The sequence below is a fragment of the Cephus cinctus genome, unplaced genomic scaffold, assembly GCF_000341935.2.
Source record: "Cephus cinctus unplaced genomic scaffold, Ccin1 Ccin1_scaffold0153, whole genome shotgun sequence".
Taxonomy (NCBI): domain Eukaryota; kingdom Metazoa; phylum Arthropoda; class Insecta; order Hymenoptera; family Cephidae; genus Cephus; species Cephus cinctus.
Genome location: NW_014332881.1, coordinates 439728 through 466941, shown reverse-complemented (window position 1 = coordinate 466941; position 27214 = coordinate 439728). Strand labels below are relative to the sequence as shown.

Below are 27214 nucleotides of genomic sequence, written 5' to 3'. Positions count from 1 at the left end.
TACCGGATGTCACATCACAAACTTCAGTTTTAACAAAGACTCCGAGTTTCCGGCATCCCGACCGATAGCAGTGCTTGTACAGAACGGAGTTCCACTTTGATTACTGAAGTGAATTTCTTCTGAGAATTCAAATAATAATAGCAACATGTCCGCGTGGAGACAGGCTGGTCTTAAGTGAGTAATCATATAATTGTAATATATTCTAGTTCTTAATCCCAGTTTTAAGCTCCTGACATGGAATAAGAAATATGTATTGATCCTTCTTTCTTCAGTTATGTAACCTAACTTAATGTTTAACTGAGAAATAAATCACATTTTAATATTTTATTTATTGTCAGGTATTTTACAGTGCATAAATATTAGTGACATATCTGTAGCTTGAAACCGTATGTACTTTTAGTAGTAGGAATCATTGATTGCATTGGTGCAATTGTGAAACTAATAAATATATATTTTTTTCTAGTTACATCAACTATTCTCAAATTGCTGCAAAGCTTCTTCGTCAAGCTTTGAAAGCTGATTTGAGGGTAGAAGCCCTAAAGCGTGATGAATCTGCAATTAAGTTCACTCAGTGGAAAGATGGAAAACCAATCAGTAAGTAAAATTCAAAATTATAGATAATTTAACCATTGATAGATATTTATTAAAATACATTGTTTTAATATATATTTCAATGTATGTATAATACATTACGTGGTCTTCTTACAGCTGAGAAATACTAGATAAAAAAATGAGTAAGTTTATAGTTTTGAGTGAGGCGTGTGTTTTAAATTGATATTTTTCTTCCATATCAGTTGTAACATTGTATAACGATCATTGAGAGAAACGATTTACCTTTTTTCTAATTAACAATATATTATTTATATAATATGTATTTTTATCTAAATAACTAACCAAATCCTTGCATCCTAATGTGATTTACTTAACTAAAAAAGAAAAGATAGTACATTCTCCATCTACAACACGTGAATGCTCGTTGCAGTAAAATTATATATAAAAGCAAGTTTTAAAAAAAAAAGAATGTATTTTACAAAACGTTTTTATCCATGCCAGATTTGCAGTTAACACTTTTTATGCATTTACAACATAATTCATTCTTTTTCTCTCGTTTAAAACAAGATTGCACACAATACATATTCGAAAAGAATAAGAACTAATCCTAATCTGCGTGCTAATAAAGATCTTACTAGAACTGTATATCAACAAGATAAATCTTTTTGTTCCAGAGAGCACCTAGATCCTTGTATCACAGATGGATAGAAGAATTCGTCCGCTATATACACATTAACAACAGTTAACTTATGTATTACGATGATCCCTGTCGTTAAGTAAAATAAAAACTTCATTCGCACCCATCACTATTGTCCTTTGTTCAACCTTTGCGTAAGTCAAACTTTAAATCGTCATCTTACAACAGGACAGTGTGCCTTACAATGAACTGTGCGAAATAAAGAAAATATTAGTGACTGCAGACTACCAACAAAAGTAGTAAATATAAAAAATAAGCAGGTGCTTCCAAAGCTTACCAATAAATTCAGAAACAAGATCATTGTCACTGTCACCGCGCATGGTTCCTGTAATTTCCTCATTCTCTACCATAGGCAAAAATAACTGAACAAATTCAGCCGAGTACGGTGGTGCTATCGCTTCAAGAACCTAAAACATAGCAATAGAATTTGGATTAAAATAACGCACATGAATTACAATATTAATTATTAAGATTGAGGCACATTTAAAGGTTCTAGTTTACCTCTGTGACGAAATATCGAATGAGTGAGACGTCAGTGTCACCACGTTGCCAGCATTGCTTAATATAACAAACTACAGGTACAACGCAACCACGACTTAAAAGATTTACCATCCGATCTATCAACATCTTTTTTAATTCCAACTGCGAGAGGAGTCAAATATTTTATTAAATGCAACAAGATTAAAGTTTACTATGTCAATTACCTGAACAAGAATCTCAAGTTCATCCTGTTTACTCTCAAAGAGCTGTACAAGCAATTGTAAGACTTTCAGATGTAACAAAGGATGCGAACCCACGACTTCATCTAGTAGCGCCAAGTGAATAGGACAATGCTCTGTACTCAATTTAAAATATGATGATTCTGTTACTGTGCATTCAACCCATCGTATGACACCCACGCTAACTACAGGAAACCTATAAATTAGAATCAATGTATTTATAAACCTGAAATAGTACAGTAACTAGAATTTCTAACTTTATAATTTACCTAATGCATTGATACAGCGTATTCAATTCTGCCACGAGTTCCGTAGACCCTTTATCTATATTACAAATATTGTGGACCTTCTCGATAGCTTGTACTGTTATTTTCAATTCGTCCTTATTTACTTTACGCTGAGTACCTTTCTTCGCAGAAGTCTCGCATACACTTGAAGCGTAAGCTAACAAGTATATATACTTGGACTTATGTTCAGGATTCACCTTAACACCAGGTTTAAATAATGCATCAACCAGAAGTTCTGTAAGAAGACAGCAGATGAAGATTCTATTTTCTTGATAGATATATAAATTAATTGTTTGTTTTTTTACCTAAGAATTGAGGATTTCGGAGTAACTCGATAGGGGGTGGCTCTGCTGCAGAATAATTTCTAAATAAAACTGTGATATCTGCTGGATTTAATGTGTTTCTGGATAACATGGATGCTAGAGCCTGACACGCTCCAGGGCTACCAGCTGCTCCGTTTAGTGCCATTGTAATTGGAGTAACATCGTGCCGACTAAAAAATTTCATCATGTCGAAAATATTGATTCAATTCAAACAATTGAAAAGAGTGGGAGTAGGTGTTTCCTCTTACTTTTGCTGGGCACATTTTGTTATTTCTTGGGACAATCTCTTCATCATGAAACCACCACGAGGTTCCTGGGCCAGGATTTGTAATAAGACTTGACTATAGACGTATGTATGTTGGCCATGACATACCATTTTCTGCAGGTAAATTGAATATTTGAGTTTAGGCATAGAATGGTGCATAATTAAACTGTGAATTGATTATGCCTGCGTTTACTTACTGCACATTCTTGAATACTTGATTGCCAGTTTTCAGTATTTTGCAAAAATCCGGCTATGGCTGTTTTCAGTACTCTTGAGAATACTTCAATCTGTTGTGCAGCTGTTGAAATACTTGTGATTTCACCTTGAAAGCCTGCATCCGATATGAGCTGCAAAATTAAAGAACCATTGGCGTGTAAGGAAAATATTGTATTTTGAAATTATTTACAAACCTTTATCGTGAAGTTTAGCATTAAGCAGTCTGGATACTCCTCGGCTAGTCTGTATATAAGAGATCTCCAAGTAGGATGTTGTATCATTTCAGTTAACCACGCAGGAGTCTAGTTAAATAGGATTTCGAATTATAGTCTTTCTAATTGTTGAAATTAACTAAATAAATCAAATCAAGTACTTCTCCCTCCTCTGTGAAAATCTTATCAGCCTTTTTGGGGTCAAACGTTTTCAGAATCATATCCTTTAAATTGTTTTCTACCATAGCCTGAACATCAGTTACTTTTACACCAGCGAGAATAAGCCATTCAGCAAGGAGATTAGCCATCTGAGCACATGCTGTATAATTTTTTGATAATAATTCTATGACTTGTTCAGGATTTCCCCCTGCTTGAAAATATCTGCAATATGTATAAGTTATAATTCTTTCCCGGCAAAACATTACTTAGCGAATGTACCTCTTCAATTGAGTAAAAATGCCTGGCTCCATAATATAATCCGGAGTTTTAAATTTATCTAAGCATTCATTAAGCACTTCTTGTGGATTATCCAGCGCATCTTCTCCACCTCCATCGTCAGTACCCCTGGCCATATCATCCCCCCAACCACTACGTTCTTCATCATAATCAGATTCCATCTAGAGTAAAAATGTTCAAAAATTAATTAAATGAAATGTAGCAAAATAACACCAAGAACTAATTTCCATCACAACAATATAAATATAACAATAAACATACACTAGAAGTGAGGTTATAAATTCTCAATCATTTTGTCTATAAGATTTACAGTATCCATGAGCAATATAAATTTAAAAAATTAAGAAAACAATAATAATCCTGTACACAATTTCTGTTATACAAACTACAGAAATAATATCTTACAATTGTACCGTAGAAACTTCTTCAAAATCGTTGTAAACAAAATACAGCAACCGAAAACAGCACCAAACTGAATGCCGACGCGCGAAACACTAAACTCCGTATAGGTATTAAGACACGATGACTTCGTTTACACAACGAACTTAAACCGGTTTATTTAATAATGTTCTAAAGGAATTGACCAATCCCAAATCCTTACAATTAGAATTGTCAATGATTTGTCTATTCCCTTAGATCGGTATTAACTAAACCGGTTAAAAACCGTTGTGAAAACGTAGTCGATGAATGCCAGCTAGCCCAAACTGTTTGACCGGCTGCAGATAACCACAGCATGACCAATAACGGTGAATATGAAAGTCCAAACAATAGCTCACTCTAGCGTGAAAAGTTTGAAGAATCACTTAACATTCCAAAAAGATACATGAACTCAAGATTAGCGTTCATACATTCCCAGGAGCGTGTGTGACTGGTGTGACTGCACAAGAAACTTCGTAACGGCACGAAGTGGCAAGAAGTCTTCGTCGCGCGCGCAGGCAGGCACCAGTCTAAATCTATCCAAAGAATCGTACTACGGTTCTTCAGTGTTCAACAAGCTGGCGATCGACGTGCAGTAGAAGAAGAGGTGTGCCGTAGTAAACCATCTTACATAGTTCTGTGTTCAACATTGGAATTGGCCAACGTGTATAGACACTGTGGATTCTCCGAGCCTCGTTAAAATACCTTGAAATTGAATATTTAACTTTCCACTCGTTCATCCACTCTCGAACGTGAGTATAGAAAATATTATTTGTATCGTTTGTAAGAAATTAGAAAAAGGAGGTAAACTATTATTAGTGATTAAGCAAGCTTTTTTCGAAGCAGCTGTGTGGGAGATATTCGTTGTAGGAGGCGCGGCCACACACCCTCTTCGATAGCCAATCCAAAAACGTGTTCTGTGCATTTGGTGTACTAGGGCTCACAAGAAAGGGAAAGACTAAAGAGAAGGAAAAAAAATTGAGTACGTGTAAAGTAGACGAAAAACATGGCTTCTAGTCTCTCCTGAATATTTCTAACGACTAATTTATTGCCGCTTGTGTTTTAATTGCATTGTATCTATGTGGGTCAAGCAATGTTCTTGATATTTATTTCTATTATTACACTAATGATTAACCCGCTCAGCGGCCAAGCAGGTGTTGATACCATTTTGAATGCGACACGTGCACTGACAGGACATTGAAATCGCTCTTATTAAACAGCCTTGTTGTAGTTCTTGCGCATTCACCTTAACGGGTGAGAAATACTTGTCTCTACAAAGTCGTAGAGAATAACTTTAAAGAAGACACTGATTATCTTGTTGTGAAAACTAAAATACTGAAAGATTACACTGTTTACAATGCATGAAGAAAACCTGCCACGCAGTCAGACGTCGTTTTACACGTCGATTCAAAGTTTCCAGTCATTTCTGACTTATCATTGACTTTAGAGGGAATCTTTAATACTCAATGTGAATTACACCATTTAAAATATTAATTTGATAAACTTCTACTGCGACACAATTAAAACTGCTTATCAAGGTTACCATCGGAGGTTGTCCAAAGTTCAAATCGTTTATATTTTAAATAAGGATTGACGTCATCAATAGAATTTCTCAAATTATACAATCTCTACTAGTGCTTCCTTATCCTAACTTGAAAGTGTTTTATCCCAATTAAATCGATCTTTGCAATTGAAAACTATTCTCAGCAAGCAGTATGAGTAATGCTGGTCACGACAATACAAAGCCATTGTTTTCTTATTGATTCCTTTACGTGTTACTTTTCTTTCCAATAAATACAATCAAACAATTTTCCTCGTTCTAACCTCTTTGACATTATTATTTTCCTCGTACATACATTTTTCTATGGCATTTCAATTTCCAACCCAGAAGGAAGGGAAAAAATATATCACGTGCAATACGTCGACCTTGTTTAGACAATTTTACTATAGTATACTGACCTGACCTAAGACAATCTATCTACTTGGTCTCTATTGTCAATCTAATCGGCTGTATAGTATCTGGAACAATATTGGCAATAATAGCAATGAAAATTTACATGGACACGAGTTACGTGGAAATCGACTTGAAGAAAGAACGGAAATAAGTTATAAATATGATAACGAAGGAATTTTTATGCTTGAAAAATGACAAAAATATTGAAGTAAAATTATACGTATATAATTGGAAGCCATGTATGTATATCAAAAACGAAGTTTCTCAATTAATATATAACAGTTTTATATACTATATTGCACGCAGAATGAGTGTGCGTGCACAATTTAATTTTTGCAGACTCAACGAGTTGCTCTTTTGCACAGTGCAAAAAAATGTGCTTGTGTGATGCTAAATTTTTGGCTATCGTCGATGAGGTCAACATACGCAAATAATAAAGCGAATTCTGATTATGAATACGTTTCGTCTTAGCGTATAAATATTAGTAGTATTAAGGTACCCAATAAAATATTTCACTATATTTATAATGTCGATCCGTAATTAATATTACGTTTGGTTTAGATTAATTAAAAATTTCCTTATCAGATTCTATTGTTTTCTATATTTTTTTATTACGTCGTGACCAAGTATAACACTTGAAATTTTATCGGTATCTTCATTTTTTTATTATTTATACTTTACATAATCAGTCAGATCACTATGAATAATATCGGCCGTGCCTTCTGCAATATTGTAATATCTTTTCTGATAACATCTTAATAATTTTATCTTCATTATCAATTTAATTGGATACATGAAATTATTTACATATCGTCCGACAGCTATTAATGTTCTAAGTGTTCCTCACTGTGAAAATAAAAAATAATATGATTCAATCCAAAAAATAGCGTGCACAAAAATGAGGTTGAGTATCCCTGCCTATGACAACAGTACAAAGTTTACTTGTTGGGGAATTCCATGTAGTTTACAGAAACAATATTCATGGGTATATATGACTAATGATAATGTAAAAGGAAAAATTCTACGATCGAGAAAAAACTGTTGAGTGCCAATTATCGCCTTTGTACTTAATCAATTCTAATAATCACGCGTTGTCAGATTGCGAGGATGAAATCTATACAAATAATTTGACACGTCCTTGTAGAATGTTTTCAAAAATAATTTATGGATCGAGCGTATCGTCTAATGACGCTTACGTTTACTAGATAATTATAATGTTTATGCTCTTAGTCAGTACTGCTTCGCCGTGCGATTTTTTTCTGTTATCAGTGATAACGATTAATACACTTGATAATTGTCAAGTTTGTTATTGTATTGGCTAGCTCGATATAACGTCCATGCGGTAAACTGTTACGCGTACAGTTGATATGTAATAATGAAAAGAGAGTAAATAGCTCGGAAATGACCTCGGATCAAGATGGGCCTATTGTTTAAATTATCAGAAAAAATTTATAGCTGCACTGTTGGAAACATTCTTGCGCAACAGGATTATAAATGCATGGCATTTTTTTTTGTGAAATCAAAAGGTCAATCTTATTGATACACATTTATACGATTGATTATTTATTCGTCGTTATTCATTAGGTACGCCTGATTGAACAGGGAAAATAAGTATCACTTTGTGGTAATCGTTTGATCGTTCACAAGTCTCAAATCAATATCGACCATATGGACAATTTTGAAGACACATTTTTATTCAGACAAATTTCGTGTATTAGAACAAATGAGTATATTTGCCACGAAGTAAGTGAACTTTGAACCTACAGCTACACTCAAACAATTCTGAACGCTATGAAGCGTGGATATGTTGGATTATTTAGTCTCGTTCATAATAAGAACTTTTCAATAGTAACTTATTATTTACAAAAACAAATCGACGTTGAGTGATAACATAAACAACAGATTTCTTAGAAATAGCATAGGGCTAGTTATCTTTAAACGACAAGGATCTCTCGGTCTTTGTGACTAGGGTTCAGTCTCTTGTAGAGAGTGAAACAGTTCAGTCGGTTCTTCCATTGTTGCATTAATAAAGTATAAGTTAAAATATAATCCACTGCATATTTTATATTCATTTAGTAACCCATTTCCAGTAGGATACGTTTAAAAAAATAAATTTACACGTAGACATGCAACGTGTAGAATTATTAATTTTCTTTTCCTTCCCTTAATCTCAATACTATCTTTCACAAGCAAAATATTGTTTACGAGTCTAATTTGAGGAAACTTCGGGTACCAAATTGAACTTTGGTACGGCACGTTGTTTTATTCATTTTATATTTTCAAATCCTCGCGTAACGGGCCAACGTTCGTTGGCCGTAATAGAAACCTTACTCAAATGCACGTGACGGTTCGCGACAAAACATAATTACTCGTTTAGCTATCAGTTTCAAGCTGAATTTATAACAAGTGGTCTTATATATTATTGTTTAAGTAATACGTCGTCATCTCGTTAGATTAATAATCGTACTAATTAAGCGTCCGAAGTTTTCCTTCAGAAGTACAAAGTTCAATATACAAATTCAGGATAATTTAATTAAATGGAATTTAATCTCACGATAAAATAATAATCCCTTACTTGATAATCGGTCTATCTACAAACGTGTATAAGGTCACCTTCGAGGTAGATTCATATAAGATTCGAGTAATATTTTTATTCGCGATTTTCACGAGGAACGATCGCACAGTCCAAAGTCCGCGGTATTAATGGACCCAGAGATCCTTGGCTCGACGGTTCAGACCGGTTGGAATTTGAACTTTTTTTTTTACGTCTCGATGACGTCTCGACCATTTTACCCAATTTTTATTTGAGTCTACTCTATTTGGTTACATTTTTTTTCCTTCCTGTTTTCATTGTCATTCCTTCACGGAATAATACAAATCCCCGTGTCGGTTAAATTTAAAAAAAAAATGTTGACACGTGACTTCTTCAATACGTCAACGGTTACACAATAATGTTTCTGTCGATCTTACCGCGCGTTTTAGTGATTTAATTTCCGCCTTGACGATCCTCGCGACCGCGCAACAATGGCGAACTTTCCGCCGGAAGTTACGTCACGAAGCACATAGAAACTATATATATAGCATTATATGCATATAAAGTATGGCACAAGTGTATCTTCAGCCTTTACTCGACAATACGCTAAGTGCATAGGTAACGTACGTGGCTCAAAATTATCACACGTACACGCACTGGTTATACGATGTATTCTATTTCATGTAGAAATACCTTGAAATTTATTGAAGGTTGTATAGGTTATGAAAATTGCAATAGAGTGACGTTACTACGATAGTAATGTCTAGACTGTAATATTCATGGCAGACTGGTAGTCGTTTATTCTGCAAATTTTTGAATAATAAAATTCCTTTGTCTACCGCATAAATAAACTTAAGAAACGATGCCATTTTTCTATGCAGGAATTAATAAACGATATCATCGGATTGACGTCGTCGACGTATGGCACGTATTTCGTATTAATTCTTAAGTGGCTCCTTACGTTGTTTTTATATTTTTGTATCTATACTCGCAGTGGCTTTTCGTCTTTGAATTAATCAGAATGATTCGTAGTACAATATCTTTTAATAGTCACGGCGGCTAATTTATTCCCTGGAGTAAATGGCGTATTTGAGTCAAATGTGTTTACGTTTCTGCATACAGTCGTTGATAAGTGCCTTTTATCTGACCAGTATAAGAGTCGAGCCTCCAGAAGAGGATTTATTTAATTAATCGGATGATTTATAGCTGTCATTTGTGTCGATTCATAGTACCTGTTATGATTCTTGAATTCGAGAATAAACTTTTCACTCCTTACTTTCCTTGATAATTATAACATAGAGCTAGACTTTATAATATTTATCTTCATGTTTAATTAAAAATACAATTTGTAATATTGCACACTGCACTAATTAGACATTTATAATCCAATATTTCCTATATTTCTTCAGACGAAGAACCTGTCGGTGCCTGCATATCCTACTTAGTTCCTGTATGCATGTAGAACTATGCTTTGTAGCGAGAAGTCTGATAGTGTTTTTTAAGTTAGAAATTGGTGTCATTGATCACGTGTAGATTTGTATGCACCTAATACAAGTGAATGTCCTTTATGTACCGTTCACACCAAACTGGTTGAACTGCGCTCGCCGCTAGTTAATGTGCTGGATATGCTGCAAAAGCGTATGCTTGGAGCTCAAATAATAGATTGAGTATATTGAAAGTACGGGAGCATTAGTCATGAACGGTTTTACTCTCACAGACCTGACATTACAAAGTATATACTGAAAATATGAACTTTGGACATTCGTAACAACTTCGTCACACCTCATGATAATAACTACCATGTAAATGAACTAACGTAAATATTATTCACGCTCAATATATTTTCAATTGCCCGATGACAGCTCGAACCTCTTACGGCTAACAATTCGATTATGAAACCGCGTTCTTTAATATCCGTCGGTAAAACAGTTGAACTTTTCTCGCGAAGTAAACAGCAGCGCAAGCGAGACCTTCGCGATGCAGCAATTGTCGCATTGGTAATTGGCGACGCTAATGGAACAATTATTATAGCTAGGAACAAAGAATGTACATTTCCACATGACGTCTACATGACTATCATGACAGTGATTTTTCAAAAGAAACACCGAAGTACACGTACATACACATATGATCGTTTTTAACACGTAGTTATAATCAATGAAAGAGAATCAACAATCAGAAATCGGATCAAAAATCTATTATCATAATTTTTATCTCTTATGAATTGACTTGTTTTTTATGGTATACTTTCAAATTTATGACTAACGAAATTCGAGATATCTACGATTCACGCAATTGTTTGTTAAAAGCATATAGATATGTGTGTAGTGGCTGGGTACAAAGTCCAAGGCTCTAGCTAGACTCTCACGGACAGAGTAGAGATTGGAATGTGTGCGGTCGTTCCACGTGGCCGGGTGTTCGTTAAATGAAAATCCTAACGTTCAGTTGAACGTTGTGTCGGGCTCTTCGTATGATGAAGTCGGCCCTGGCCAAACGCTGGACGTTATTTACTCCAAACATTACGCACGGACATACTCTGCTATGTATGAGTTGGGCACGTGAACCGCGTCAGCGAATCAACGAGCGTTAACGAGTATCACGTATACGAGTATACATATATGCGTGCAGTATGGCTCTAAAATGCGAGCCAAGGGACACTTTTTCTATATCTATATATATATCGAAATCTGTTCCTTTCGCCTAGCCCCCGCTAGGTGGCTACTGTTTGTTTTTTGAATTAAACAAAAGTAAAAATGGGTGTCGGGCCTTCGTTGACACCACAAATATTACAATGCAGTCAACGCGACAAAAAGAAGTAAGATCAGCTAGTCGGGTAAAAACTAAAATACAAATAACATGTGGAAAATAAAAAAAACTGAATTAAATTTTAAAAAATATATGAAATAATTTTTCAAAAATTGAAAAAAATTCCACAAAATCCGACAAGTACATAAGTATATGTTTTTTAATAGAATGATGGTCTCTCTAAATCTTATTATGTACTTGTCGGATTTTGTGGAATTTTTTTCAATTTTTGAAAAATTATTTCATATATTTTTTAAAATTTAATTCAGTTTTTTTTATTTTCCACATGTTATTTGTATTTTAGTTTTTACCCGACTAGCTGATCTTACTTCTTTTTGTCGCGTTGACTGCATTGTAATATTTGTGGTGTCAACGAAGGCCCGACACCCATTTTTACTTTTTAAAAGTTTGTTTGGGGGATAATACTTTTGCTAAGAATCAAACGGTATTTTCGCATGCCTGAGATGAAGAAAAACACTTCTGACTTATACTGTATATGTGGGTAGGTCTTCATGGTGTGGGATTGTTATGTTGGGGCCACAAGTGAAAACAGAGTGAAACTATTCACTTTCTAATCAGAGTCTAACTGTGCTGTATTACTGTTATGAATTTTTACTAGACAATAATGATGATGCGAAATTTCTTTGTATTTAAATAAATTAAATATTCATTGAGATTAGTGTGACTGATGCGTTTTGATTGAAAAGTTTTGTATACTGGAGACATCAATGCTATCAATGAACAGCTGATGAATTAATTTGATATTTTATAGATGTATGATTTTTAGATCTGTTTGTAATACTCTGTAAGAGCTGATTTATTATATCGGTATTCAATTTTAATGTAACACTAAGATTGCGTAGGCTAAGATGAATGTAAGTAGCTGCACCAAGCTATTTGTTTCACTTTTTCTTACAATTATGGCCGTAAGTAAGGTCAACTGGCTATCTGCATCTACCCTATGCTATAATGTCAGTCTGAGATGACTGTTCTTAGTTTCTTATACTGTATCTTATTTAAATATAGGTGTGTGTGTGTGTATGCAGATATTACATTTCAAGCAGGTGATGCACATTGATGCCCACATTGTGCTCATCGCGTATGATCTTTGCTTCAGATTGACAGAGAGTTACCAGGATGGCGGAAGCCCATTCAGCTGTCGCTTTTAGCTTCTCTATCACCCACGAAGGTTGGGATGTCAATTTTGACAGAGAAGTCCTTCACCTTGTGTGGCAGTCTGGCGTTCGTTCCTGGAAAAAAAGATTTTTCAGATTTCAGGTAAGAATTATTGCGAATACAATAATTTACACTTATGTATGTTGATATGGTAAAGTATTTAATTCCTTTTTCTACTTTACATTTCCAGAATAATTTGAAAACTGGAGTGTACCCTGCTTCGTTGCACAGTCTGTGGCTGACCGTAGCAGTTGTCACAGCAGTACATTTTGTAGGATACAAAGTACCTTATGATCTTGTTGGCAGAGTGGCTCCTTATCTTCCTGGGTAAGTTTTTACCTTTGCTTTGGAATGTTTGAAGCAAGTTTCTTTTTTGTTTTCTTTAGTTGAAATATTCTTTTTTTTTCTGTCTCTACATAAAATAGGTCTTCCATAACGGCGCATCTCGTAGGATCATTTTTAGTCGCAGTCATACTATGGCTATTAGTGATATATGCAATTCGGTATACTTTAAAGCTACTGCTCATGTACAAAGGATGGATGTATGAAGCCAGAGGTAAAGGTAGCAGAGTTAGCATCACCACAAAAATATGGGCAACCATGGTGAAGCTACTTTCTGGTTGGAACAAACCAATGCTTTACAGCTTCCAGGGTTCCTTGCCAAGGCTACCACTGCCATCTGTACAAGATACTATGGATCGGGTTTGTTATTATTCAAATAAATTATTCTGACACCAGCCATTAGATGAAAACTACTAAATTCACTTTTTTATGTCAACAGTACTTACGCAGCGTACGACCATTGTTGGATGATGAAAATTACACTCGTATGGAACGTCTAGCTAAAGAATTTGAAGCAGGTATTGGCGTGAAGCTTCAACGTTACTTGATCCTGAAGTCCTGGTGGGCTACAAATTACGTGTCTGATTGGTGGGAAGAATATGTTTACCTTCGCGGAAGATCGCCGTTAATGGTGAACTCAAATTTCTATGGAATTGATGCCATCCTCTTATATCCCACAAAAATCCAAGCATCACGAGCAGCTAATACTATTCATGCAATTCTGCAGTACAGACGTCTTATTGAACGACAAGAATTGGAACCAGTAGGTTAATTAATCCAAAATTGTTTTAATTTTCCAGGACATTTGAAATCCAATATTATATCCTTTCAGATTTTACTCCAAGGACTCGTTCCGCTGTGTTCCTGGCAATATGAGAGATTATTCAATACGACCAGGATACCTGGAATCGAAACTGATAAAATTGTTCACTATCAAGATTCAAAGCATATTGTAGTATATCACAAGGGAAGATACTTCAAAGTTTTGATCTATTATAAAAACAGAATTCTACTACCCTGTGAAATTGAAATGTAAGTATCGGATGATGATTCTTGAATTTATAATAGGATCCTTTTATCATTTTCATTATTATTTACAGTCAAATTCAACAAATCTTGGAGGACAAGTCTAGTCCAGTCGAAGGAGAAGAAAAACTTGCTGCACTGACTGCTGGGGAAAGAACGACCTGGGCACGAACAAGGGGAACACATTTTGCAAAAGGAGTAAATAAAGCATCCTTGGATCTTATTGAAAAAGCAGCTTTTGTTGTCGCCTTGGATGATGTACCATACGAATTCGATCAGGTAATTTCAATTGATCATGTGCACAATATCACAACACACTGTTGATCGTATAAAACCATTATACAAATGAAACCTGCACATTGCGCCTCTCAAATATAAATATAGATTTATATATTATTATAGGCTCATCCAGAAAAACTGGACAGGTACGGTCGTATTTTACTCCATGGAAAAGGATACGACAGGTGGTTCGACAAATCTTTTACTTTGTGCATCGGAACAAATGGCAGAGTGAGTATAATTACAATTAAGAAATATAAGTATAAGCAAACCGTCGAGAAAAATCAAATTTTATTCATTTTCACTCTTATTTTTACCATGAACTTTTTTCTTTCTGCAGATTGGTTTTAACGCGGAACACTCGTGGTGAGTAAATTATTGTTTATTTAGTAATTTAGCGTACATCAAATATCCTCGTGCTACTATCTGTGATAAGCCATATCGGTAATCTAATATAAGTTAACAAAAAATCAATAGATTTTAATCGCAATATCCACATTTACGTTATCACCGGCTTCTCACAAATAGTCTGTGTACATCACGAGCATGTCTCTTGATATTAAAGTATTTATTTGTATACGTTGAAAAAGTATTTAGATATGAAATTCAACAAACAAAAAGAGTTACCACGAGACACGTATTGCGAAGATTGTCATTGTTCATATCTAAGAATTAACTTGATTGATTAACGTTAATTGCCTTTCGCAACTGCGTGGTGACTCTCGTGAAATAATATTTCATGACTGTGACGTTAAGACCCCACATGTAATGATAAGTAATGAGCAGGGCAGATGCTGCAGTGATGTCGCACATGTGGGAGTACGTGCTTTCCGAGGAAACCATCAGCGTAGAGTAAGAACCATATAAATGCACCAGCTCTATAATATTATAGTTTTATCTCTACCTATCTGTAACTGGCTAACTCTCAGTATGCTTAAGTGTACGCCTGAATTCGCTTGATCTCGTTGTACGAACCTTCAAAGATTTACGTAGTCTTGTGAATCTTTTTTTTAAACACTGTATTCTATTATTTATATGTAGACGTTTGCAATTAGAGAGATTTCAGTTCACCCACGAGGCCTCTGTAAAATTGGTGACTGGCGCTGAAAAGGATTCTTTGTTTATTATACATCTGCATATTGCTTTAATTATTAAGACTTACCTTGTGCTACTTCATCAAAACGCAACTACTTGTAATTCACACTTTATATACTATCTTTATCTTATGGTTATCAGGGCCGATGCACCCGTGATGGGGCACCTATGGGAATACGTTCTTGGCACTGAGGTGGAGACTGGGTAATTTCATACTCGCAATAGCTCACTTTGCCATAACTCATTCTACCGTTACTAACAAAACTCAATTAGCTCGTGTGCGTAATGGCCAGAGCTCAGGAGATATTGACGCTTTTGTAATTAACGAGAAGAATTACTTTACCGTAGCATTGTTGGAGTCCAGCTAGTTTTGAGAGCTCGAACGTAGAGCTTGATTGTGTGATTGACCCTTCAAATTGTACTCTACGTCATTGCGTAGTTTTTTTTTTTCTACTTTTACTTTCACTCTCTGAATGCAATTTCTTTTCTTCAAATATCTCCTGCGCATGCGCCGCTTACTTTGCACAATTCTTATTATTGATGGAATTATCTCTCACTTCGGTACTTCGTGGTTATGGTATTTTTTTGTACAAAGTATTTCTTTGGCTTTCTCTCACTTCCTCTTTGTTATATATTCTCATGGTAAACTTTACTATTAAATGTATAGTGTTTATTAAAATTGTAACAATATCTTTTTTGCTATCGGATGTGTGCAATGTAAGAATATTTCTTTGCAATTAGATTAGCTATTTTATACAGTCTCGGAACTGGTAAGGAAACCAGAAAGCAATTACTATTATACAGTTTTTTTTTGGGAATTTCATGTATTATTCATATCCTATTTACATCTAATTTCAATACCAGTTCCAAGAAGTCATTGGAATCATTTAGAAACCTGGCAGTATCCTTATAGTATCTTCTCAATAATCCAGATACAAGGAAGATGGTCATACCCTGGGTACACCTGAATTTTCACCACCTTCTCCTACACGTCTTCAATGGGATCTCAGTTCCAAGTGCATCGAGGTTATCGAGCAATCCTATGCGGTACGATTCATTGTTATGCATTATTATTGTGTATATTAATCATGGGTAAATATTGAGTATACAAACTTCCATCCAGGTTGCTGAAAAACTGTTAAACGACGTCGACCTGCGCATCTATGTGCACAACGCTTACGGGAAAGGTTTCATGAAGGAGAGTTGCATGTCACCGGATGCTTATATTCAACTGGCCTTGCAACTCGCTTACTTCCGGGACGCCGGCCACTTCAGTCTGACTTATGAAGCTTCAATGACAAGACTCTTCCGTGAGGGTAGAACGGAAACGGTACGACCTTGTACCATTGAATCTGCAGCATGGGTCAAGGCAATGGAGGATAAATCATCGACGGTATGATTTTAATCGATGTACTGCCATGCGTTTCTAACGATTATGAATAATGATTTTAATTTTTGTTTACATATTTCCAGGTAAATGAGAGGCATAGATTAATAATGGCAGCTGCCAAGCAGCATCAAAGAGGTTATCAAGACGCCATGTGCGGCATGGGCATTGACAGGCATCTTTTCTGTCTGTATGTTGTCTCAAAATATTTGGAGGTCGATTCTCCATTTTTGAAAGTAAGTCAGTTATCGTGATGATGATTAAAAATTTTTAAGTACATGGATGTGACAGTTTGATATTTTGACATCAGGAAGTTCTGAGCGAGCCGTGGAAACTTTCGACGTCGCAAACCCCGCATGGACAAACTTCACGGCTTGATCTGAAGAAATATCCCAACTGTATTTCGGCGGGGGGTGGTTTTGGTCCGGTAGCCGACGATGGTTATGGTGTCTCATATATCATAGCTGGAGAAGATCTGATCTTCTTTCATATTTCCAGCAAGCAGAGCTCCCCACAGACGGTAAGTCTTCAGGTTCCCGTAAGTAAATTCTTATGATAGATGATACTGAGAAGATTGTCTCTGTTACACAGAACTCTGCGAGATTTGCGAAGCACATAGAGAAAGCGCTGGCCGACATGAGGGAACTTTTCATCGAGAAGAAGTTGCAGCAGCAAAGAAATGGATCTACTTAAAAATTTTGACTGCAAACACACACGCCTCTTGGCTATGACTTAGGTAATGTCGAAGAAGCAGAATTTATGTTTAACAACGAAAAAAGCCTCTTCGTGAGTCACGAGTATATAAGGGGTGATATATTTGATTCTGTAAATATACATAGTTTATTGCCGCCGCGATCATTTTGTAGACATCTGTTAAGTAGGAAATATAAAACATAAAGAAATGTGAAACGCAAATTGGAAGCGTGTCAGGCGCGAACTTACACTCGACTGTACGAGGGAATTAAATTCGATGATTGTGTATTCCTTATGTGGCAATTTCTTTGTCGCGGCGATTCACATGCAGTCTTATTGTTTTTAACCGTAGATGACTTACTGGTATCAATTAATAATAGTAGAAATGAAATTTTCGAAACACATGTAATAAGTACGTGCTGTTTTATACAGCTTCCGTATGACGTCAGGCTACGTTTCAATGCCTGGATGTGTATTTTTCATAGTATTTTTAATACCAGCGAGCGTTAGTAGGATCTTTTTTTAGTTTAAATCACTTTATATTATATTGAAACAAATACAATCAATATTTTTTCTAAACGTATTGCAAAAATTACGAAGTCCGTCGTACATCTACGTGAATGTTTCATTGTTATGTTCGATTGTTCGCTACAAATCTTCTAGGACACAACCGACCCCATGTGGTGGTTAGCACGACTGTGTCTTATTACCCTAATGATTAATCAATTTGTTAAAGCAGATTTCAGTGATACAATCTGATATTGTGTTATTTGACAAATTGAATTCGATTGTTACCTTTGCACTAATTTCATTGTTTATCTGCGCTTCTGAAAGACGATGATGAAAAACTGCGATTAAATTTAGCGTGGTGGGGATGAAAATATTGTAGATTGAGTGGAGATAGATATAAACAATGTTTTCCAAGAGGTAGGTAAGCGTGACTAAAGTTTTACATACTAAGGTTGAAGTCTTACTGATAACTTTAGTAAGTGAAATAGTAAATACTCATTTACACTACATATTGATAAACATCACGTCAAATAAGAACGCAGATACCCAGGACTGTTATAAGTTTAAAAACAATTTATTAGACATTTGATATATTTGAACGCCAATGATAAATTATTTGTATTAATGGATGTTCTACCGTGATGTGGACGGTAATATATTAGACACCGTAATTCCTGAAGATCATTAAGATACAAAACTTTTAATGAAATGTGATCGCGTTAATATTGTTTATACAGAATTATTGAATAATGCCATAAACCTAATATGTGCAACCTATCAATGCAAACTGTTTTAATACTATAAATAGTTTTATACAATGGGAGTTTATGCGACTACAGTCTCTATAATATATTTGTTAAAAGTACATTTAATGGTATTGGTGCTTTTAAAACCAACTAATGTTTATGGTGGTGTTATTGTTATTTTTATTTATTTCTATAGGTAACGTAGTGGAGTTGTAGCAACCAACCATTACGTGTAAGAAATAATCGCGTCTATTTGATTTTATCCTCTTAATTGTAAATACCATACATCTATATTGTGTTTTCAATAAGAATTTTCATTATTTTAAAAAAGAGACAGGAGGAAAACAAGAATACACCACTTGAACAACCAAATCTCTTTCTCTGTTAAAAATTCCTTCCCATCAACATTATCATACATAATATTGAAATAAATAGATAATAATGTATAACTATACTTTGATACTGTTTCATCAAGTATAAACATTTTATATAAAACGCATTGTTTTTCTAACTTTCTGCAACTATTCTGTCCACATGGATATTCATTAATTAGACTGATCAAAGAATACAATGAGAATATATTTTTGTACTGAGCATAGTACATTCAATGCCATACTTTGCAAGACACTTGAGAATTTCTTGTACTTTAAAATTAATATACATATTTACACTCACGTTATTCACTTCTTGTCATTTGTGTCTCTCTGCGTTTTACACTCATGTGTTTTGTCTTTCTTTGATGTCCGATGCTTATTTGACAGCACTACATTGCGCAAAGTTGAATGAAGAAATCTTTTGTTGATAGTTTCCTTCGGTTTGATCCAACCACTGGGTCCCATTATTTCAGCTCTTCTGGCACCAACCTTAGCCTCCTCGAGTAAAGCTTCTGCCGCGAGTCTTTGTATAAAAGAAAATAATTATTTGACATAAAAACAATTATCCCTCAAGTATCAATTATATGATGAAATAACTACCTGTTCAATGTTTCCTCATCCATCGTGCCTGTTTTGCATAAACATTTATATGAACTTCAGTCCAATTGTCATTTATATGATAAATTTACAATGTTTTAGATTACATCATCAGAAAAGTCAAATACTTAATATCAATTGACAGCTACACAACAATCACCAAGAGCTATGATGCATATGAGAATCGACGCTATCACGAAAAATCAACAGTACATAATACATAAAACATAAAACAATGTTCATAGGTTATATTCGTTTTTATCGATAGACCATTACATGTCGTAAGAGAACGTAATACAATAGCACCCGCGTTATTTAAATATTTTAATGCTATAACAAGAAGAAAACTATAATATGTTACGGAAGTACTCCACAATCTCTTAAGGGTCCTAGGGTTAGCCTAATTTCATATAAGTTAGAATCGCAGTACTTTCACTGAAATAAAACGAATCTTCAAAATTGATGTTTGACACAGACGGACCGTGAGAAATATATGTTTTAAAAATTGTAAACCAAGCATCAATATTGAAGATATCGAAAAAATAGCCTATTGGCCGGATAAAAGTAAATGAATCATTTTATTTGTAGTAAGTAGGCGACCAATGTCATTAAATGTCGGACCGTCAGATTCCCCACCATCGACTGAAGTCGATTTTATTATTGTATCTCGTCTTTCATCTCCAGCTGTCTCCATGAGTACACCCGTAGTCTTGTAATAAACTCACTCGAGGTTTGGTCTCAATGACACATGGACTTTGAAAACGAATTTTTTGTCTTGATGTAAAGACTCTCAGGATCCTCGTTTAGACGTTTGCGTCATTCTAGTCAAATAATCCCAAGTACCGCGGAACGAAATTCATCGACATTCATGTCGTGCCGGGCTTCGCGTACCGATCTCGAATTTAGATAAATCGTTATCAATAACGTTATCACCAAAGAGCTTGCATCGGCTGGTCAAAGTGTCATCGACGAAATTCTAACTTCGCCGAATATGGAAGTGAACGCCCAACAAATTGCTGATCTTCGTGAAAGGTTCTTTACGAAATTAGAAAATGAAGGAGCACCTGATCCTGGTATAATATACTTCTTTATACAAATCATTTGACTTTTATTATTTAATATTGAAATCAACAAAGTTGTTGGTTGTAACTGATTCATTATCTGATTGATCGATAAAATTTTAACGAAACAGGAGAAAGTAGCGTTTAAATAATGAACAATTGAGACAATTTCTATGTTTGGAAAATTCAAATTATGCCCATTATTTGTTCAATTTTGTGGTTAAAATAATATTATATCGGGATGATAATAAGTAATTGATGATGTTTGTTGAGGGAATGTAGCATCAGTAAAGTGTTAATATCTAGTCACAGTATTAATTAAACATAATTATGTAAGTTTTATCCTTGACTGCCTTTTTTGTTTGACTAATAGTATGAATAATATTGTGTATTAATATTTATAAGACAATTATTCTTCTGTTTCAAAGTGCTTATTAATCAGAATTAGCCAATACTAATCATATAATATTTAAATATTTGCAGGTGGTTTTCATCCGGCTGATATTGCTAGGGTGAAAACCATGGATGATTGGTTAAAAAGGTTTTTAGAGCACAATGACCTGAATGTTCAGGAATCTCTCAGTATGCTTTGGGAGAGTTGTGACTGGAGAAAGAAATTTGGCTGCAATGGTGAGAGTCATTAAAATCCATGTACATACTTTTAAAACTGGATTTTTCAAATAAGCTAATTTCATTACAGATATTACTGAACATACTGTCAGAAGGGATTACCTTGAGGAAGGTATTTTCTTTTCTCACAATAAAGATAAAGATGGAAAATTTCTTTTCATTGTGAAATCTAAGCTGCACGTAAAGGGAGCTAAAGACTTTAAAGAACTCCAAAGATGCATTGTTTATTGGTTCGAGAGATTAGAGAGGTGAAGTTTATTATCTTTTGATATTTCTTTTATGCACATGATCTCATGAAACAGTAATCCCTATAGCAATGTTGGTTGATATCAATGTATGGCATATCGATACTGCTATGAATATACTTGTACTTGAATATGTGTTGTGTTTGCTGTTACTGAGAAACATATCACATATCCTTATTCATATGACTGATATCCCAAGGGGATATTTTACTGTTTAATGTTTGTGGTACATAACCGATCTATTATTATTTAGCTGTCGAGCACATGTGCATGAAAACATTGAAATATAAAAAATTATAAAACTGATTCACAATATATAAAGTAAATACATTTTTATGCTTTCTATCTTGTCTCACAGAGAAGGAAATGGGAACCAAATATCTCTAGTGTTTGATATGGCAGATACAGGCCTCAATAACATGGACATGGAGTTCACCAAGTACCTGATAGGTCTATTTAAAACATATTATCCCAATTTCTTAAATTACATCATAATCTACGAAATGCCTTGGATCCTCAATGCAGCATTTAAAGTAATCAAGTCATGGCTCCCCGCGAAGGCCATACCAAAAATAAAATTCGTCAACAAATCAAACATGAAGGAATTTATCGAACCGAATGACGCGCTTAAATGCTGGGGAGGAAATGACGATTATACGTTCACCTTTCTGCCAGAAGTGCGGACCGCAGCAGCCGTCATGAATGGACGATTGGAGAATAAAAAGGTTTGAAAATAGAGACTTATAACTTGTTCCAGAAATATCATCTTTCGCGATGTCATATTCACTAATATAACAAGTCACGTGGTAAACAAATGCAACAGAAATTATATCTCCAACTGCACGAGCAAAAATATGTGGCCTGATTTGGAGCACCGCGCAATCAAGGGTAGCGAATCGATACAGTCAATCGGCTATTTTTTCCAACTGAAATCTTTATTACGTCAACGAGGTCACTGACCTAGATTGGATATCGTAAACGGAGACCCCCTCTCGTTCCTGTACGAGTCCCTCATATCATCTCACTCAAGTTAATTACAGCATTTTGCTAAAAAACCAGGAACGTTTAAACTAATATAACTTGGTTCACTCTAGTGAGTCAGCAAGAACGTTTAGCTTCTTTTGCATTTTTCCCCTTCTGCTCTACCCGATTACTATCAGCTTGTGTTTTGCATTCTCAGCCTTCTTACTCCCAGTCGCAAGTCATTCCTCCATATCACTTTGAAGGAGTCACAACATTGCACTTGACCCTTTTAACATGGAGTAAAGTGCTGAGGTATTATTTTTCTTCTTCAATAGAGAAATCACTTTAAGATGACTGAAGGAACAAGTGATACAGTGAATTATAAAGCTCATTGACTCTTGATGAATAGACCATAATTAACATGAATATAGCTATACTTTTGGTGTCACCATTCCATGCTGTGTACTTTCGTTCAATCGAGACTTATATTAATAAACATTTATCACAGAATTTCTGCGAATAATGTCTATTCAATGCAAATTGGTATAGCGCTATATTTTTAAACAGGCAGTTACGTAGTTACACCGTATCCGGTGTTTATATTTGGATTCAGAAATAAAAAGCAGATGCTACCAGACTATATGCTATAGATCTTCGTTTCTCGTTCTTCTCTTTCCATTTTGGATCTATTAATGGAATCTTATTGAGGTTCACATTGGATTTTTATACTCAGGTACATTTTGCTGAAGGGTCACCAATGTCGGAGCAAGCAACAAGTGGTTTTGGTGATCAGTCCAATGAAGAACGCAGTGAGTGTTTAATACTGTATCTTATGAATAGTGGAATTTTACTCAGAGTGCATGTGACCGATAAGAAAAATTCCATGATATCATTTATATTTCATTAATAATTTAAGCAATTAATGTTTCAGTGTTATCCGTGGATCCGGAATCCATAACGTTTAATAAAGAAGGTAATGAAGTCTCTGGAACAATTACTCTCAAGAATCTTACTACGGACAAGTGTCTTTCATACAAGGTGCCTACTATTATTATGTTCCTATTACTACATTGAGGTGAGAAATTAGGAAATACCCAGCAGATCTTAAAAAATTTTTTTCATTCTTCAGATAAAAACAACTTCTCCAGAAAAATTTCGAGTACGACCCAGTACAGGCATTGTGATGCCTACTCAAGAGTGTAATGTTATGGTGACATTGCAACCAGGTTACAACGTACATGGCTTATTGAGAAATGACAGATTTCTAGTAATGTGCCTGCCAATGAAGGATACAAAAATGACGTCCCAGGAGTTAACTGAATTTTGGAAGGTCTGTATTAAAATTCTGTCATGATGTTGAAAAAGAAAATATTTGTTTTGATACTATACAAAGTGCTTTTACTTAAACTGAACAGACTGGTGGCAAGGGTGCCGAACAACACAGATTAGGATGTACTGATGGTGGAACTGAAAATGGCGAAGTCAGGTCATCTATCTTATCAAACAGTGCAGCAGCGAGCGACCGTGGTGTTGACAAATATTTTTCAAAGGTACATTCAATTAATTTTAATGAGAACATTCGTGATGACATTCACAGCTTTATAAGATTTATTATTTAAAGTACTTCTTTCAGGTAAATTGTTTGAAAGAAATCCTTGCAAAGATCCAAAAAGCCAATTAACTTATCTTAAGCATTTTTCTTGCAAAGAGAGTTAGGAGGTCGCCCTGTGTTTCTACTTTGCCATAGGATTCTAAGAGAACAATTTTTCACCTAATGTTTCAGATAACGCAGCTAGAAGACAATCATAGACAACTGCACGTGGAATTGACTAATATGAAACGACTGCAAATAATATCTATAATGCTAACAGTTTTACTTGCTATGGCGATCGTATATATACTAAGGTCGGATATTAGAAACGCTGCCGAAGAACAGTACTGTCATATGCATCATGGTGTAGATTAGATTTTCATGAAAGAATTGTAATTTATAAAACAAAAAAGAAACGAAGGGATTCACCTGCGGTGAGGGATATATTGAACAAATTTTAGACAATTCATTAATTGTTTTTTTGTCATTAAGAAAAAAACGCATTTCTCTCCCGACATTATGTGGGAATTTTTGTTGTCACAACGTGTTACGTACGTCATGCTAATATTGTTATTTTGTTCTGGCAGATTATTGTTTTCTGTATTTCGTATATATTTATAGACACTTTTTTCTACCCGTTACTAAATAAATTGTAGGTGGTATGCAAGGAAATATAGAATTAGAGTGATGGAAACAGGTCACTTAGTTAATAGGTTTTTTTCGATGGGCAAGTATCTATATTTACAGGAAATGAACAGCTAAATAAATTACAATGGTGTTTCACAGAACACCTATATGGCATGCGCAAATGTGACATGTCTTATAAAGCACATTGTTACTGAGCCATAAGAAGCTGCGTTAGAAATATTTTTGTAAGCTTTTATATGTATTATATTACTGGTGATTATGCTGCATCTCGATAAGCCACAAATGTACACAAGTATTTCATTCGCCTCACAGTTAAGCAACTGTCCATCTACTATCTCCAGAGAAACGCTTAATATAAATACATATTCGTAGTTCATCAATAGTTTGATATTAAATAGATAAAATTACAATATATATCAACGTACAATTTTTCATTTTGAATTCTAAATTTATTTTGAAAAATATATTAAGTTTTCCACATTAATTCGGACTATGTTTTTCACATAAAGAATATGAGTAATGAAACCCACTTACAGAGAGAAAGATAATTTCTATTTTCATAAGAGATCAAACAAAATCCAAAATATAGCTCTTGTCTAATTTGCCTTGTAGTCAGTCTTTTTTAAAAAGAAAAAGAAAATCGTAACAATCTCTTTGTATAGGTATCTAAGTATTCTCTCTTTGAATACGTAAATAAATATATAAATTTGTATATATATACCCATAGTATAATAGAATTTTACATGACAGCCATATACAGGAGAATATAAGAACTAAGAGAATTATATTATTCTCGATATAAATATATAAGTAATTTTTCCAATATCCGATAAAATAAATTATATTCAAGGTCTGGATGCTTATAGTTCGAATAATTCTTTCATAGGGCGATTGAAGATCGTGCAAATCATTTCAATTTGTAGCATGTGACATAGACATATTGATATTCAACTTGATTTATAGTTTCCTACGTTTTATATGATATAAGATAGATATGATATATCGGAGGTAAATTAAAGTACGTTAATGCCTGCGTAATTTCTAACAAGACTTACATATTGTCCTAAGAAATCTTTCTAACGCTTTATTTATATCACGAATAGAAATTTGTACGGAAAGAATAAACGAATATATGAAAATCAAAATAAAATAAAATAATTCCACTCATATACATATATCAGCTGATCCTCTCCGATCTCGAAAATAGTAATGCGGTTCGACCGAGTAAACTTGCTAAGAATACAGTTGTATTATAGTAGGGATATATAATGAATGGGTGTGTCCCCTCTCCAAAAGCTTGTAACTTTTTTTCTCCCTCCAGCTGGATTTCCCGCCCTTTTCACGAGGCGTCTTTTTTCAAGCCGCATCACAGCAGTACTGCACACGCGTCCTGCCCGTCCGACGCGCACGCATTCCGCGGCGACGCCTTTAATATCGCAAAAGCTTCATGCTCGACGGATAAGTAGAATTTTTAGTAACGAAAGCATGAATCTCGACGTGAGTGTTAAAAGGAGAAAAAAAGAAGTCTGATAGTAGAGCGAAACCGAAAGCTTCCTGGAAAGGTTTGTCGTTAAAGCGCCCGGAAATGAAGGAATGATAATACGAGTCGTGTGGTGTAAACACGGCGAATGACGCGCGCCACTGCGCAGCACCTAACGCGCAGCATTTGAACTTTCAGAGTTCGATCGGCCATATTGGACTGCGACTCTTACACAACGCCCTCACACGAATAATTCCGAGTTACAAGGTAAGTGAATATTTGGAGGTTGAACGTTTGGTAGGTGATATAAGATACTGAAAACGTGTGCTTGTGTGAAAATTCGTGTGTGACGATGGTTTCGGTGTGATTTCGAGCCGCGATAATGCGCTGAAACGCGGTACGACGGTAAGTCGCTCGTGGCACGAAACGGAACGGACGGCATCTTCTTCGCTGCGTCCTCCATATTGATGACAGCGCCGACGGTGATAATTTTCTGAAATTTTTGTCGTTAATGCCCCCTGTGTCCTGAAATCGAAAGCACCCGCGTTGTCTTAAAAGCTCCCCGACAGAATGCGCGGCTTCTGGGCCCCCGGCGGCCTGCAAAAATTCACCGTTTCCGATCCTCGAACTCCTAAGGGCATTTCCACGCGTTCACCGCTAACGGCCTCATATAATTTCTTCATGGCGTCCTTCCTCGCTTGGCCTCCTCCACATGTCCCATGGCGTTCCACGTCGTGACTTCGGAGCTCACTGTATTTCTACATGTATCCCCCTTTAGACTCTTTGCCTTTATCATTATCATAAGTGATCGTCAACATCACCGTCACTGTCTGCTACTTATTGCGTGTTACCTACATTTTCATCAGCTTCTGCCTCTCCTTCCTCTCTCTCTCTCTCTCTCTCTCTCTCTCTCTCTCTCTCTCTCTCTCTCCCCC

The 27214-nt window shown here is 35.2% G+C and overlaps 6 protein-coding genes across 27 annotated transcripts in view; 4 read left to right on the top strand and 2 right to left on the bottom strand.

The window, feature by feature from the left end:
• The first annotated feature begins 14 nt into the window (after window positions 1–14).
• LOC107263360 (protein stunted) lies at window positions 15–1355 on the top strand. Of its 2 annotated transcripts, XM_015730464.2 has the most exons (4): window positions 15–174; window positions 464–594; window positions 709–734; window positions 1227–1355. In XM_015730464.2, exons 1-3 carry the CDS (start codon window positions 146–148, stop codon window positions 720–722), a joined length of 174 nt encoding a protein of 57 aa, XP_015585950.1. In that variant the 5' UTR covers window positions 15–145; the 3' UTR covers window positions 723–734; window positions 1227–1355. The 2 variants fall into 2 exon arrangements, with proteins under 2 accessions (XP_015585950.1, XP_015585951.1); XM_015730465.2 differs by lacking the exon at window positions 709–734.
• On the bottom strand, window positions 761–4711 carry LOC107263353 (negative elongation factor D). Of its 4 annotated transcripts, none has more exons than XM_015730451.2 (12): window positions 4576–4711; window positions 3710–3888; window positions 3433–3652; window positions 3254–3361; window positions 3041–3190; window positions 2827–2957; window positions 2561–2748; window positions 2238–2490; window positions 1954–2164; window positions 1751–1891; window positions 1527–1656; window positions 761–1438 (listed from the first exon to the last, which is right to left on the bottom strand). In XM_015730451.2, the coding sequence occupies exons 2-12, from the start codon at window positions 3886–3888 to the stop codon at window positions 1404–1406; spliced, it is 1746 nt and encodes a 581-aa protein (XP_015585937.1). In that variant the 5' UTR covers window positions 4576–4711; the 3' UTR covers window positions 761–1403. The 4 variants fall into 4 exon arrangements, with proteins under 4 accessions (XP_015585937.1, XP_024936527.1, XP_015585936.1 ...); XM_025080759.1 differs by lacking the exon at window positions 4576–4711 and adding an exon at window positions 4504–4522; XM_015730450.2 differs by lacking the exon at window positions 4576–4711 and adding an exon at window positions 4141–4485.
• On the top strand, window positions 4552–19062 carry LOC107263351 (carnitine O-palmitoyltransferase 1, liver isoform). 4 transcript variants are annotated; one of them, XM_015730430.1, is made up of 16 exons: window positions 4552–4896; window positions 12554–12714; window positions 12803–12939; window positions 13038–13314; window positions 13394–13717; window positions 13787–13986; window positions 14055–14259; window positions 14383–14490; window positions 14600–14625; window positions 15046–15111; window positions 15496–15558; window positions 16287–16401; window positions 16478–16747; window positions 16828–16977; window positions 17052–17261; window positions 17333–19062. In XM_015730430.1, the coding sequence occupies exons 2-16, from the start codon at window positions 12574–12576 to the stop codon at window positions 17432–17434; spliced, it is 2394 nt and encodes a 797-aa protein (XP_015585916.1). In that variant the 5' UTR covers window positions 4552–4896; window positions 12554–12573; the 3' UTR covers window positions 17435–19062. The 4 variants fall into 4 exon arrangements, with proteins under 4 accessions (XP_015585916.1, XP_015585918.1, XP_024936516.1 ...); XM_025080748.1 differs by lacking the exon at window positions 4552–4896 and adding an exon at window positions 8074–8129; XM_015730432.1 differs by lacking the exon at window positions 15046–15111.
• Window positions 17343–25233, top strand: LOC107263355 (motile sperm domain-containing protein 2). Of its 3 annotated transcripts, none has more exons than XM_025080760.1 (9): window positions 17343–17477; window positions 21206–21352; window positions 21423–21600; window positions 21956–22322; window positions 23294–23369; window positions 23492–23598; window positions 23690–23890; window positions 23976–24110; window positions 24344–25233. In XM_025080760.1, exons 2-9 carry the CDS (start codon window positions 21244–21246, stop codon window positions 24524–24526), a joined length of 1356 nt encoding a protein of 451 aa, XP_024936528.1. In that variant the 5' UTR covers window positions 17343–17477; window positions 21206–21243; the 3' UTR covers window positions 24527–25233. The 3 variants fall into 3 exon arrangements, with proteins under 3 accessions (XP_024936528.1, XP_015585939.1, XP_024936529.1); XM_015730453.2 differs by lacking the exon at window positions 17343–17477 and adding an exon at window positions 20399–20734; XM_025080761.1 differs by lacking the exons at window positions 17343–17477; window positions 24344–25233 and adding exons at window positions 20399–20734; window positions 24194–24331.
• Window positions 19050–22871, bottom strand: LOC107263359 (protein POLR1D-like). Of its 2 annotated transcripts, none has more exons than XM_015730463.2 (3): window positions 22558–22871; window positions 19665–19692; window positions 19050–19587 (listed from the first exon to the last, which is right to left on the bottom strand). In XM_015730463.2, exons 1-3 carry the CDS (start codon window positions 22610–22612, stop codon window positions 19371–19373), a joined length of 300 nt encoding a protein of 99 aa, XP_015585949.1. In that variant the 5' UTR covers window positions 22613–22871; the 3' UTR covers window positions 19050–19370. The 2 variants fall into 2 exon arrangements, with proteins under 2 accessions (XP_015585949.1, XP_015585948.1); XM_015730462.2 differs by lacking the exon at window positions 22558–22871 and adding an exon at window positions 20283–20417.
• Window positions 25234–25533: 300 nt separating the features above from the next.
• Window positions 25534–27214, top strand: part of LOC107263352 (transcriptional repressor CTCFL) — an 8511-nt gene continuing 6830 nt past the window's right edge. For 10 of the 12 annotated variants that reach the window (XM_015730443.2, XM_015730439.2, XM_015730445.2 and 7 more), the window contains exon 1: window positions 25534–26546. The gene's annotated coding sequence lies outside the window, so the exon portion shown is untranslated. The other 2 variants (XM_015730435.2, XM_015730434.2) reach the window with 2 other exon arrangements.